This window comes from Oncorhynchus clarkii, chromosome 2 (assembly GCF_045791955.1).
Source record: "Oncorhynchus clarkii lewisi isolate Uvic-CL-2024 chromosome 2, UVic_Ocla_1.0, whole genome shotgun sequence".
Lineage (NCBI taxonomy): Eukaryota > Metazoa > Chordata > Actinopteri > Salmoniformes > Salmonidae > Oncorhynchus > Oncorhynchus clarkii.
This window is the reverse complement of record NC_092148.1, coordinates 23,238,172-23,251,655: the sequence shown is the minus strand read 5'-3', so window position 1 is coordinate 23,251,655 and position 13,484 is coordinate 23,238,172. Positions and strand designations below refer to the sequence as shown.

Sequence of the window (13,484 nt, the reverse complement as noted above, 5' to 3'; positions counted from 1 at the left end):
TCTACAGAAGAGCCTGAGGGAGTTGGGTCTGGGGGTCCATTTGGAAATTCATCTCAAGTCTCCCTCAGGGGAGCACCTGGCTCTACCAGGGCTCTGTTTTGGGGTAGAGATAGAGGGGTGTGGGGGAGATGGAGGGAGAGAGGTAATAAGCAGGATGGGGGATGGTGGGGATGCTGGGGTTATTTTAGGAAGGTCAGAATATATTAACCTTTGGTAGATTTGACCATGACCTTAAGGGTGAACTGACATCCCCCAACTCTTCTGGTCACCTTTGACCTCCTGGCACGGGGCCTTAGTGTTCTGCTGTTGGCCAACATGTTCTATTGGCATTGGGCTCCAGCTGGACAAAGATGAAGGAGGAGATACCGTTTATTGCTGAAATGACCCTCCCTCTACTTCAACGAGGCTTTATGTGTAATTCTACCTCTCTCCTCTACCTATTTTAGCTCATAATACCTTATTTTATACTATAGCATCTTAATGGTGGTTCATCCCATGGATTCAACTCACAATTATGCCTACATAAATATAAACTCAGAGTAACACTCAAACACAAACACACTCAAATTTGAGTTTCAGAGTGAGTGTGTGTATGTGTTCATAGTTGGAGTGTTTAGTCACGTGATACTTTCCTGTACGTCAGTAATACACTGCCAAATGGCACGATAGTACACACATTTGTAAATGTATACTGGTAGCTGGTGTTAATGGCTGAGTTTGTCTGCTTGTCCTCGCCACCCAACTCAATCAATCAGTATCTGCTTTCTGTGTTTTTCTAAATCAGGATCTGGCTAGCGCCCTTATTGGGCTTGGTGAATATGTTCATTCATTTATTGATTGACGTTGGAAAAGGCACAAAGAGCATAACTTGATTTGAAAACAAAGAGGTCAAACCATCAATAGGTTTGGAGGAGTACAATTGCAGTCAGCGTTCATATACAGATATGAATCGGTTTAGTTTCCCTTGCTTTTTCATAACTTGATCAACACATGTGTGTATGTTACAGTGTGGATAACATTTCTGCTCTTTCTAAAACCACTCATACAGTTAATGTGGGGGTAGATAACAAAAATCCAGTCCATAATATTAACACCATCTATATAAGGGACTCAGGCTATACCCAAATCTAACATCAATAAAACATACCATATTAATTATATTTAACTCAATCACTTGATATCTCATGTCAAATACCATATGCCTCAATGTGCCTGAAAATCTCCTAAGTTCACTGATTCTACTTGAACTTGACCAGCCTTTACCTTCTGCAGACCTTTTCGGTCTTATGAAGTCTGGTCTGGCTTTGCATATTATGGGATGCCTTTTCAGACCTCATCTCCCTGGTTGCGTCTGCCTCCTGCCCCCCACCCCCAAACTAATTTGGGGTGCTGGCTGCTGGGGGTCATAAATTGGCCTCACCAGGGGACCACCTGACCAGGACAGATGCAGGCCACAGTCAGACAATGGCTGCATAATCACCATCTGTGGGGAAGAGAAAGAGACAGAGAGAGAGAGAAAGATGGAAAAATATAGAGATAGTGGGACATGTACACATACACTAAACACAAGAGAGAAGGGAAACAAAGGTATACAAAAATGGAGTATTACAGTATACTGTACACACTTATAGACAGCAAGGAGAGATATACTGTACACACTCATAGACAGCAAGGAGAGATATACTGTACACACTCATAGACAGCAAGGAGAGATATACTGTACACACTCATAGACAGCAAGGGGAGATATACTGTACACACTCATAGACAGCAAGGAGAGATATACTGTACACACTCATAGACAGCAAGGAGAGATATACTATACACACTCATAGACAGCAAGGAGAGATATACTGTACACACTCATAGACAGCAAGGGGAGATATACTGTACACACTCATAGACAGCAAGGAGAGATATACTGTACACACTCATAGACAGCAAGGAGAGATATACTGTACACACTCATAGACAGTAAGGGGAGATATACTGTACACACTCATAGACAGCAAGGAGAGATATACTGTACACACTCATAGACAGCAAGGATAGATATACTGTACACACTCATAGACAGCAAGGAGAGATATACTGTACACACTCATAGACAGTAAGGGGAGATATAATGTACAGGGAAGCAGAGAGAGGTAGAGTAAGGGACGATTAAAATAATAAATTAGAAAACAGACAGTGAGAAATACAGATGTAGGATCTTAATTCGAGACAGTTTGCTACAGAAGGAAAATAATGCTTTAGCAACAAGAAATGTGAATTACTATGTGGATTAGAATTAATGGACATTTTTGTAGGGGTTGATCATTTAAAAAAAAGGGGGGGGAAATCAAGTCTGAAATATTGAAGTGGAACTTCAATGCACTACAAGTGCATTTCAGGAAAGTTTTTCTGCAACAGGGTGATCAAATTAAGATCCTAAGGTTGACCGAGAGATTGAGGTTGACCGAGAGAAAAAGAGAGATATAGGGAGAACAGATTCAGAAGAAATTGTAAAACAGAGAACTGAAAAAAGATAACAAGATATAGAAACAGAATAAAACAGACAGTGCTAGCAAAGCCCAAGTGCAGGAGGAGGGGGAGCAGAGTAATCGTGCCAGAGTGAGGGATCACCTCTGATCTCTCACCCCTGACCCTCTCCCTGCAGGCCTTAAGGAAATTATGCGTGAGATGGTTGGGGGTGGGGTTTTAGTGGTAGGGGGTGGGGCTATGATGGGTTTTTTGTTGTTATAGGCCTATGATTGGCAGGCCTTGATAGAGCAGCGAGACGGTCCTCGCTCCACCTCCCTGGCCTGTGGGGACACTTGTCTTTGTCACAGCTGCAGGCGACAGACACAGGCAAGGCCAAGTTCAGGGGACAGAGGCCACGAGTGCCAGTCAGACACACAGAAGGGCTCAGGACACAAAGGGACATGACAGCCATTGTGTGTTTGCAAAACAGCTTATTCTAAGGGACATCTATGTGTATGCCTACACGCCATTCCCATGGCTTTTGGTTAGCATCCTCATGCATAGGGAAAGCTGAGAGTTACTTTTCATTCACACCTTCTGAAAATGTGCATAATATTCCAGGGAAGTTAGGACAATTCACAATTGCCATGAGGTGTTTGATTGGGACCTATGTGTCGTGAACTTTGTCATGATGGAAGTTGTGTTCGATTTTAGCCATGGTCATGGTCAACTCATTGTATTGCTCTGATGACACTGCAATCAGGTTAATAAGAGAGTTAGTTCAATATATTTCGGTATAGTTCTGTATGAGAAATGATGTGAAACAGTTGAAAACCAATCTATGACCGTGATTGGTTTTCATGATTGAGGACCTAAATGTGTGTGTGACCAGAATGCTGAAGTCTGCTGCATACAATAAGAGTCACAGCAACGTACAGGAACACGGAAAACTCTAGATAGTTCAGCCACACCTTTGGTAGGCAAACACCTAGACTGATGGACAGGCAGACCCAAAGAAAAGCCTTCACTGCAGGTTTCTCCTCTAGTTCACTGAAACAAAAGGAACCACTAACCCTCATTGAAATAACAGGGCTTGAATGCATCTTTACTCTAAATAAATGGCCTCGCCCAAGTGTGAAGTGCACTCTAGCACAGGAGAGAGGGATGCTAGAGGGTAGATTCATTACCCGTCCTTCCCCCAATTGCAGTAGTATGGCGCAGCCCACATTCACTCTCACAATGGGAGCCATCTTTTTTTGCTCTCAAATGAGCAAACCAGCAAACCTGCACCCTAATCACAGTCTCCCTTTTCCACCTCTTCTCTACCCCCTCGGCCCCTTCTGCAGAGGGGCAGGCTGGGACAGCTGGGGAGCTCTCTCTGCAAACAGAATGACAATGACCCTGACTGCCGTTCTGTCACCAGGCTCTCACACACATCCAGCATTGATCCACCATTACTCAAACTCAATTTCAGCTCTCCACACTGCTGGAGCTGAAGTGAAATACACACTTATTAAACACTTATTCTAGACTGTTTGGAGTACTGCTGTCAGTCTCGACATAAGGAATTGGACAGTTCGTTGCTGATGGATATGTCTAGAGGGCCATTTATGGCAGCTTACTGTTTCAACTTTCCTTAAACCAATATTTGGCCCTATGCTTTGCTCTCAGGTGGATTTCTGTTAGGGAGACGACGGAAGAAAAACAGTTAGGGAGATTAAACGTGTTCCTGTGGTTATATAAAAATGTTTAGCACAATTTGTTGTCATATCCAAGTTCTGCTACCCTGGGAACCCTAACAGGTATATATCTCCTCAATATCCTCAAATCTCCACAAGATTAAACCAAGCATTTATGTTTATCTTTTCGGTACACAAGCTTTAGAGGCCCAGCTTGTATGTCATCTTTTATTTTCCTGTCCCTTGTTAATGCAAAGAGATTGAGGCCCAGCGCCCTGGTTAGAAATAAAATCCATCCCTGCCATTGATTGATGGCCGCCCCAACCCCCCATGCCCCCAGCCCCTTCACCCCTACACCCCCCACCCCACCTCCCTCTCCTCTTGGTCCGCTTTTCCCAGAGTCCTGACAATGGATTTGTGAGCAAGCTAATTTTTACGAGGGGGGTGGGGGAAGTAGTAGATCAATGAGATGCGTGTGGAGGGGGGCGAGGCCTCAGGTTTTTGCACACAGACATTATGCCATTGTGGCCGAGAGACTGCTTCTGTGCCCCTCTCTGTCTCCCTCTCCACTCGGGTGTCACAAGAGGGACGGACAGGGGTGCCACTTTAATTTGGAGACGAGATGCTGCTATCATGGATAATGAACTTGATTTTGGACTCCTTGTTTTGACATATGCTCAGTTGGAGTCTGAGTCTGGACCTTAATGTTCTTATCTTGTTGGAGATGTGGTGGCTCTTCTTGTTTGTGGATTATTTGGGGATTTGGATTCAGAGGCAAACACTCATCCTGACCACATAAAACACAGAACAGAATGACATTTCATCCTTTTCAAGTTCTTTGAGTAACATTCGACACCTAAACTATATTAAATTGAGCACAAACAGGGCATATAAAATATTGAGTAAACCCTAGAATTTAAATCAAGATTGTATCTCTCGTACACTGTCCATTATCCAAAAAATAATTTTGGCAAGTTTATCTTATTCTCATTTTAGTCTCACAACCAGAATTGGTCAGAATAATATCAAGTCCATCTGTGTCAACTGCGTTGCTGAAACATCTATGCTGCCCTCTACTGTGCTTTATAGTAATTGCAAGACAGGCAACACTGCACAGTCAAAGCAGCCACTGAGCCCTGTAATAGCAAGCAGTATCTCATCCCCTATCCATCTCCCTCCCCAAGCCCTCTCATTTAAATTAAATTGAAATAAACTACATAATGTAGATATTGCCAAGCAGACTTTAACACAATAGAAGATGGTGGAACATTTCATCACATACATTAATTACATAGCACGTAGCGAAATAGGAGAAGCTCACTCTCTTTTTCTTTCCCTCTATTCCCAGCTCCTCCTGAGTTTTTGCAGTGGCCGCAGTCTGTCTCCAGACCAGCAGGGAGCAGTGCAGTGTTCACCTGTATGGCCCAGGGAGTCCCCGAGCCTCACCTCATCTGGCTGAAGAACGGCAAAATCCTGACGCCTGGTGACAACGTCAAGCTCACCAACAATAACAGGTACAGTAGTTAGTATGCTTTAACTCATCTAGATTTACTTTTAGATCTGCAAATATAAGATTCAAATGAAACATCAAGTAATGTTATTAATATATTCATTACACCATCATTATTAGTCACTACAACTCTTAACAATACCCCCCCCCCCCCCCGCCCCCCACCTCCCCCACCCCCCCTCTACAGTACGCTGGCGGTGACGCGCATCACCACAGAAGACGAGGCCATCTACCAGTGTATTGCTGAGAACAGCGCTGGCACCAACCAGGCCAGTGCCCGCCTGGCCCTCACCCAGTCCACGGAGTTGCCCGAGGCCCCTCAGGACCTGACTGCCACGGCCCTGTCCCCCACTACCCTACAGCTCACCTGGGTCCAGCCCGCTCCAGAGGTCACCGACGGCATAATCGGATATGTGCTGCACATCCGCATGTTGGGTGGTAAGGAGGCTGTTATAATATAATACAACTTCATTGTCCAAAGTGAATCTTATATTTTTGCTGTTTCATGGAATTCATATGAAGAATTGAAGATATTTTTTTGCTGACACTTATGTATCTAGTACTCCAGTAGTACACAAGACCGCCTCTTTTTAATACCTTCCTGTCGTAAGATGCAAAGATGATGACCTCACTGCATGTTTCCTGTCCCTTCCAGAGCCAGACAGCAGAGAGCTGCAGGAAGCTGTCAGTAAGACCACCTTCCAGCATGAGTTCACCACCCTTGAGCCCGCCACCACCTACTCCATCTACCTCAAGGCTTACTCCCCTCTGGGAGCCAGCCAGCAGTCCAGCACTGTGGTGGCTACAACACTAGGGGGCGGTACGTCATTTAGACATCATGAAATGAGAGGAGATAAGCAGTTGCATATCAGAGTGTCTAATTTCTCATGTTCCTCGATCGCACCTATATTTTTATTTGTCCAACTCTTTACTTTTTCTCACTTTTCTATCTTTTCCTGTTTTTGTAAAATATCCTTGTTTTAGTTTTTCACATTTGGTTGTTTATCCGAAGCCTCACTCATCTCTTTCCCTTTTCTCTATCTGTCTTCTCATGTTTGGAATTCAATTTGTACGTTAATCCACTCATCTTCTCTGTCCCTCCCCTCTTTCCCCTCACAGTACCCATTTCTCCCAGTTTCTTCACCAAGGTGCTGAACAAGACGGCCATGCAGGTGTTCTGGGAGCTGCCAAGTAAGTCGGGCAAGGTAGAGGGCTTCAAGCTGTCCTACCGCGAGGTCCCCCAGCCCAACTTCCAGGGGCAGGAAGCGTTTCCCGGCCACATCAACACCCACACCATCTCCCATCTAGGTCAGTGATGAGGCAGAATACTCCTAACCACTGTCACTGCAGGGTCTCAGATTGCAATGACGCACACAAAGCAGACATTTTCACAATGCAGAGTGCCGGTACTGGTACCAAAAGGACCTTTGAAATGGAATTAATTCTGCGTATTAGGGTGTTGCTTTCTATGGTTGGTTTTCCAAACTGGCCATCTCTGTTTCAGAACCCGCTGCTGTGTATGAGATCCAACTAGTGGCCTACAACGGCAATGGGGACGGTGCTGCCAACAAGCATCTGGTTTCACTGGCTGAGAGTGGTACCAGCGCCAAGACCAGCTCCGGTGAGACACAAACACGGACCTTTAAACTGATTTAGGATCAGGACCCTATGTGTAACTGTCAGTGTAAAATGGTACTGTCTAACATACTACACCAGGGGGCGATGTGGAGCAATGATGCTGTCTAGTCAGTATGTGTCAGGGGGTACATTTTTTTATTTTAATAATTTATCCAGAGCAATTAGGGTTCAGTGCTTTGCTCAAGGGCACATCAAAAGATTTTTCAACAAAGGGAGGGTATACTACTGGAAACTTTTAAAGTTGACCAGTTACCTACAAGAATTTTGGTAACTTTCAAGAATTGTATGTCATTTATAAAAAGACATCCAGTGGCCCTATTGGGTACTTTAGATTATTACAGATGTCTGTAGTTATCGGTGGCCCTCTCTCTGGCAATATCACATGTCAAATAATGAAGGTGATTTTTTTTTTTTTTGACTATTGAATGACAAAGCTGTAAAACATTATCCTAAATATAAACCATCAACTTAGTGAATACCACTGGTGTTTAATATGAAATATCCCTTATATATTTTTTTACACACTTCTATTTATTTTACTATTTCAATATGTATTTGCTGTCAATATTTTGGCGTCAGACTGGTGCCAGATGTGAAAAAAATCAATGTTGGAAGAAAAAATAATTATTTGAAAATAATGCCATTACTGATTAGATGCTTTTTTCATTCATTCAGCTATTTTCTCTTGAACCATATGGTCTATCTACTAGGAACTAAATAAATGAATACTATACATTCATATATATTTTTGTAAGCTATTGAAGTATACAGTAAATTACCAAAGTTACCATAGATTGCCACATATTTTCTGTTAATTACCAAATTTACATTGGTAAATTACGAGTAGCTTTGCAACCCTAGTCAGAGGATATATGTAAAAACATATACTCATCCTGGATAAGTGCGTCAGCTATATTATGAAAAGGTAAATGTAATGTAAATCTCTTTAGTTAATCTTTCAGATCACAGAAAGAACATCTCAGTGTGTGTCTGCACAGATGTTTGCCAAGTCCACAAGAACAGGGAATGTGTTTTTGTGTACTTTTGTTTTCAACTCTTTCTGAGTGTATTTAGTGCACAATATTTGCCTCCTTATATTAGAATTAAAGCAGATCGCTGTATTGACACCACAGATGGTGTGAGTTGTGGCACTTATGCGTGTCTGTGCGAGCATTTGTGAGTGTGTATGTGTATCCCTCTATTGTTTTTCCACTAACAAAACCCATTTTTGTGTGTGTTTGTCCAGGTGGGCAGAGCCCATGTAACTGCAAGCAGGATGACGAGGGGTCCATGACTGGCATTGTGGTGGGAATCCACACTGGCATGGCATGCATCCTCTTCTGTGTTCTGTTCCTCATGTTTGGCTACCGCCGCAGGTAAGGAAGCACTTTTTGGTCAAATGTAATATGGTAGCAGAATACGTTTTGAATATGGTTTTAGTTTACATTGCTTTATTTATTATTGCCTGGATATTGAGTCACTTTGACTCGAGGACACGGGTCTCATTCCATGTTTGAATGCTTCTCTCTCCAGCTTCTTCTGCAGGAAAGGGACCCAAGATGGCTGGTCAGGGCCCCGAGGAGGAGACAGGAACCAGCAGGCTAGCCCACCTAAAGAGGGGGTGATCCGCATGCCCGAGGTCATTGAATTAGTGCCTCAGGTAAGGAGCTGTAATATGCACAATTCTACACCATACACACTCACAGTTCTAGCATTCTGTGTTCTATGGAGCGGTTAGTATAATAATAACCATCCTTCTCTTTTCTGCCTGTAGAGATGTGACTCTATCACTGCTCCAGTGATGGTTGTTAAGGGTCAAGACCCCCCAGCGCAGTGCCAAGTCCTCATCGAGCAGCCCCCACCATGCCAGCCTGGCACAGGCACCGGCTAAAGCACCCAAACACCACTCCACTTACCCCCCCCCCCCCCCCCCAAGCCCAGTCCCCTTAGCCTGAGAAATGAATGGCTGTTTTATGGTTCCTCCACCTCACCTGCCCACCAACGCCTTAGCCATAGTCTGCTTATTGCAGTGTCCGTCCAGCCGTAGTTCTAGCAGTGAATGCGAGAGAGAGATTTAGAATGAAACTGAGAGTAAGAGATGATGTGTTGAGGACTTCTGTTGAATGTCCAATACCACAAACGAAAAAAGGTATTTTATAATAGCTTCAAGTAAAAACAAAGTAGTACCAATGTAGTCATGAGTAACTATTGAGATTTTAACCCCATGTCTTTTACACCAAAGCTGAAAGCCTTATTTTAACATTTTATTTTTAATTCCATGGAAATGTATTGATAGCTATAGAGGAAATGGGCACAGACAATTTATTATTCAAAATGACTCATTAGGTAAAATGCTGCTGGCTCATCTCTGAAGATAACTGCAATATTACTATATTCCTTATATTTTCAGTGTGGTATTGGACATTGTGCATCTTCTTAAAACCAAAACCCATAAATAGCTTCATTTTATGTCATTTTAAGTTAATGGCCAATGGTGCCATTTTCAGGTTCTGATAAATATATTGAGGCCTTTTACCAGTTTGAACAGTAAACGTGGCTCTCAGATAATTAGAGTCAATGGATGAGATAGAAAGTCTATCAGTCTTACATTGAGGCCAGTACCAAAGTGATTTCTCTGTTCAGCTTGTGAAACAGTAGATATAGTGAATGTTTTCAGTTGATAGGTGTTCTCTGGTTAGCTCCACAAGATTGTACCTCAGGGCTACGTAACGTGGTCTGCTTTAGCCTTGCTAATTGATTGTTGTCTCACCATGTTAGCCTTGAGGCGGTCTGGTGTCGAGTGATCACAGATTCAGCCATTTCTGTTCAACCCCCTATCCCAAACTCTTTGTTAACTTTCTGCTCCCCCACCAAAACGTTTTACCTCCAAAGATAGCTACCTCAGCCTGACGAGAACGTCAGAGCTATCAAGGTAACCATTTTGCCTGTCGTGCTGCTGGTCAAGCATACCTACCTCAACCAAAAGGGTACTTCTGTGCCCCCTTTTCCTTTTCTTTTTGGGTGCCAATGCCAGTCCTGTGCCAGCTGCCACTCCTTGTGTTCAGAGGGTGGTACACTCTTTCTATTCCTTCCTGTCAAGAAAAGCAGGAGGCCTTGGATTGTGATTGAATGTCACTAGGCCCCTCTTCTACCCAGAATGTAACTGGTTGGATATGTGGGTTTGCCAGTTCACATATGTTGTTTGACATTGTATGATTCCTGATCGCCTATTCTCTGCAAGAATCGCCTGCCAGCTTCCAACCCCACAATTGGGACTCAACACCTTGTCCAAATCCTGAACGTCTGCCTTAATTTAAAGCGGTTCATTCAGAGTTGGGTCACTTCAGCTACTGACATGCAGTATGGAAGCACATGGCTATGCTTCAAGTACATATTCTACCTCAGACTCATCAGCTTCACAAATGGGTGATGGAGAGACCACCATCATTGATGATGTCAAATCAAGCTGTCTCGGAGCCCAGCTGTGGAGCACTACAAGAACAACAGACATGTCTCCTCAGTCAAACAGGGAAAGCGAGATGAATGTCTCTTTATTAAGACATCACCTGCTGCTGCCAAACACCATCTCGTCTTGCTGGAGGAAGACATGACTCAGAAACGTGGAACAGGAAACAAAGCCTGACAGAAAGTGAGCGATAAATATGAACACACAGCATTTTTTCAACTTTGAACATTGCATGAAAGTATGGACATTAAGGAATATAAAGCCCGAGTTTCACCATTCTGTTGTGGATGAATTTGCTGACTTTTTTGCCCTTTCCTGCAGAATTCCAAAATGTAATTAGAAATGTATATTGTTGCTGGAAGCTTTCTGTCACCAACTAAAAGTGATTGGTTTGCAGTGCCTCAAATGCCTCTGTTGTCATGGGAACCTTCTGTTCAGCAGACCATGGTTCACTTTTTTGAGTGACTAATTTGTTTTGTATTTTGTCTTCATGTCTATTCATATTCAATTCTTACCTCACACTTACAGCCCAAATGACACTAGCTTTTACCGTAGATCGCTGTTTCAACAAAACTTTCCAAATATTCTATGAAAACCAAGTCGAACGATATCCAAAGATGTATGATTGTTACGGTTTTCAGTCTTTCCTCGATTAACCTTTTCGTAAAAAAGTTGTTTTCAGGTGGGTTCCTGTTTTAAGGGGCTGCCATTAGCCAATGACGAGACAAACTAAGAAACACAAGCAGCTTACATAAACAGCTTACATTAACCAAAAAAAATCATTACAAAGATAATTCAAGAAACCACCTGTAACACTGTAAAATGTTCACAGGTTGTTTTCCATGTATCTCACTGGCAGACCACTTGAGGCATGGAATTCCACATATTTTCAGTTTCCAAAAATGGGATATTTTCATATATTGTTACAAGGATGGAGTTGAAATGGCCAAATAAATGTCCTTTGAATTATATAAATACTATGGCCAATACTATGACCATATTCTAAAATGTTCAATAATTTCTGTTCCATTTATTAATGACCTAACCACATGAATATCCGTGTTGTGATAGAGCACCGCCTTTCCCCTTTTTGTAACTACTGAATAAAATCCCAGTCAATTTGCTGGAGATACTTGAGAAAGTCTCCATCAATCACAAGAGGATTCCATTTAAGTACATTTGTTTTCAGATCCTCCAAATGAATTGTGTTGTAACTGTTGTAACTTAGCCTCACTACAAGTTTATGTCTCTGTTTTGTGTGGAGGTCCGTCTTTCATTGCCAGTTTCTGAATCTAGTATTCTGTGCAGAATTGGATTAGCTACCGCCACATACCCTAATAAAGTCACATAGTGCCACTGTCCTCAAAGTTTTAGATCAACTGTTTACTCCAGGTATCACTGATACCTTCCTTTTTATGATTTTTTACTGTGAATACCTTATCTACCATTTTTGTTTATTGGAGTATGCTAAGTGTGATACCAAAAGGAAAAACTTAAAAACATTATGGTCAATATTTTATTATTTGAATAACAAGACATACGTTGACCCAATATTTCTTTGAACAAAACAAAAAAAATATGAAAAAATATATGCTTTTCTTTTTATAGAACTTTTCTTATTCTTTCATTTTATAAATGTTCCCTCTCGAGGCTGTCCTGCTGTGTATGGGAAATCTTGCCAAAATGAAGACGTTCCTTTTTAAAATGTTATTATTGTTATTAATATTATAATTATTGCCATTTTTGGATTCACTCCTTTCATTTTGATTTCATATTGGTTGGCTCATTTTATTTCTGTTTTATTTGTAGTTGAAGGATGTGAACATGTTTGCTAGAAATGTGAGAATTCTAAATAGAACGGTGTGTTGTCAGAAAAAGGTTGTGTAAAAAACTGTATTTTGACATTGAAGGAACGATACCTCAAACTGTCTTGTATTCTCCAAATGGATATTTCCTCTCTTAACTCCTTTAGCAGCAGCTCAGCCACAACCATGTTAAGTTCATTTGCAAAGATGGACACTTGCCATACTAAAGTAAGCCATAAAGGAGTTTTCCTAAGCCATAATTTACACTACTGTCGTGTATTACAGTCCATACTTTGATATCAGGTTACTGAATTGTAACCTATCAACTGAGTACAGTAGTTCTTGATGCCAGACGCACAACCTACCTGTTGCTAAACATCTACACATAACAGAAAACAGCTGAAACGTAGAGAAGTAGTGAATGAATTCTAGAACCGATGACAAAAGAAATGCTTTAATGTTCATACTTTTCTTTTCTCTCAAAAAATATGTTTGTGTGTTTCATAAGAACCCCCAAAAAGCTTTAAACTGCGTTTAAACTAGTTACAGACCAGATGAAAGAGAGGAAGACGTGTATGTGTACCATTATAGCATAACTAGAGACGCAACATTTTTTTTTTACTGTACAAATGGATGGTTGTTTGGTTATTAATTGAATTGAACTAACGCAGAGTAAGATCACATTGTGGTTGTTTTTGTCCCTGACCTTTGAACCATAGGTCTCTGGTTGATATGACTGTTTGAATATGTCAGCTGTTTCTTTAAGTTTCTCCTTCTTTCAACTGAAATGACACCTGTACGCCAAATACAACTAAGATCATTATGTAGACAGCAGTCTTCCTGGAGAGTTCATTTATAATGCTGCTGATACCCTTAAAATGAATGAAAGTTTAAATGTATTAAAACGATTCAAATGTTCATAG

At 41.8% G+C, this 13,484-nt stretch overlaps 1 protein-coding gene across 1 annotated transcript in view; it reads left to right on the top strand.

Moving 5' to 3' along the window:
• Nucleotides 1-9,181, top strand: part of LOC139380383 (immunoglobulin superfamily DCC subclass member 3-like) — a 19,918-nt gene extending 10,737 nt beyond the window's left edge. The window contains exons 7-14 of the mRNA XM_071123018.1: nt 5,491-5,656; nt 5,840-6,090; nt 6,308-6,472; nt 6,772-6,960; nt 7,157-7,273; nt 8,537-8,666; nt 8,824-8,950; nt 9,065-9,181. Of these exons, the coding sequence (XP_070979119.1) occupies nt 5,491-5,656; nt 5,840-6,090; nt 6,308-6,472; nt 6,772-6,960; nt 7,157-7,273; nt 8,537-8,666; nt 8,824-8,950; nt 9,065-9,181 (1,262 nt within the window). The remainder of the gene's footprint in view (nt 1-5,490; nt 5,657-5,839; nt 6,091-6,307; nt 6,473-6,771; nt 6,961-7,156; nt 7,274-8,536; nt 8,667-8,823; nt 8,951-9,064) is intronic.
• The last annotated feature ends 4,303 nt before the right edge of the window (nt 9,182-13,484 follow it).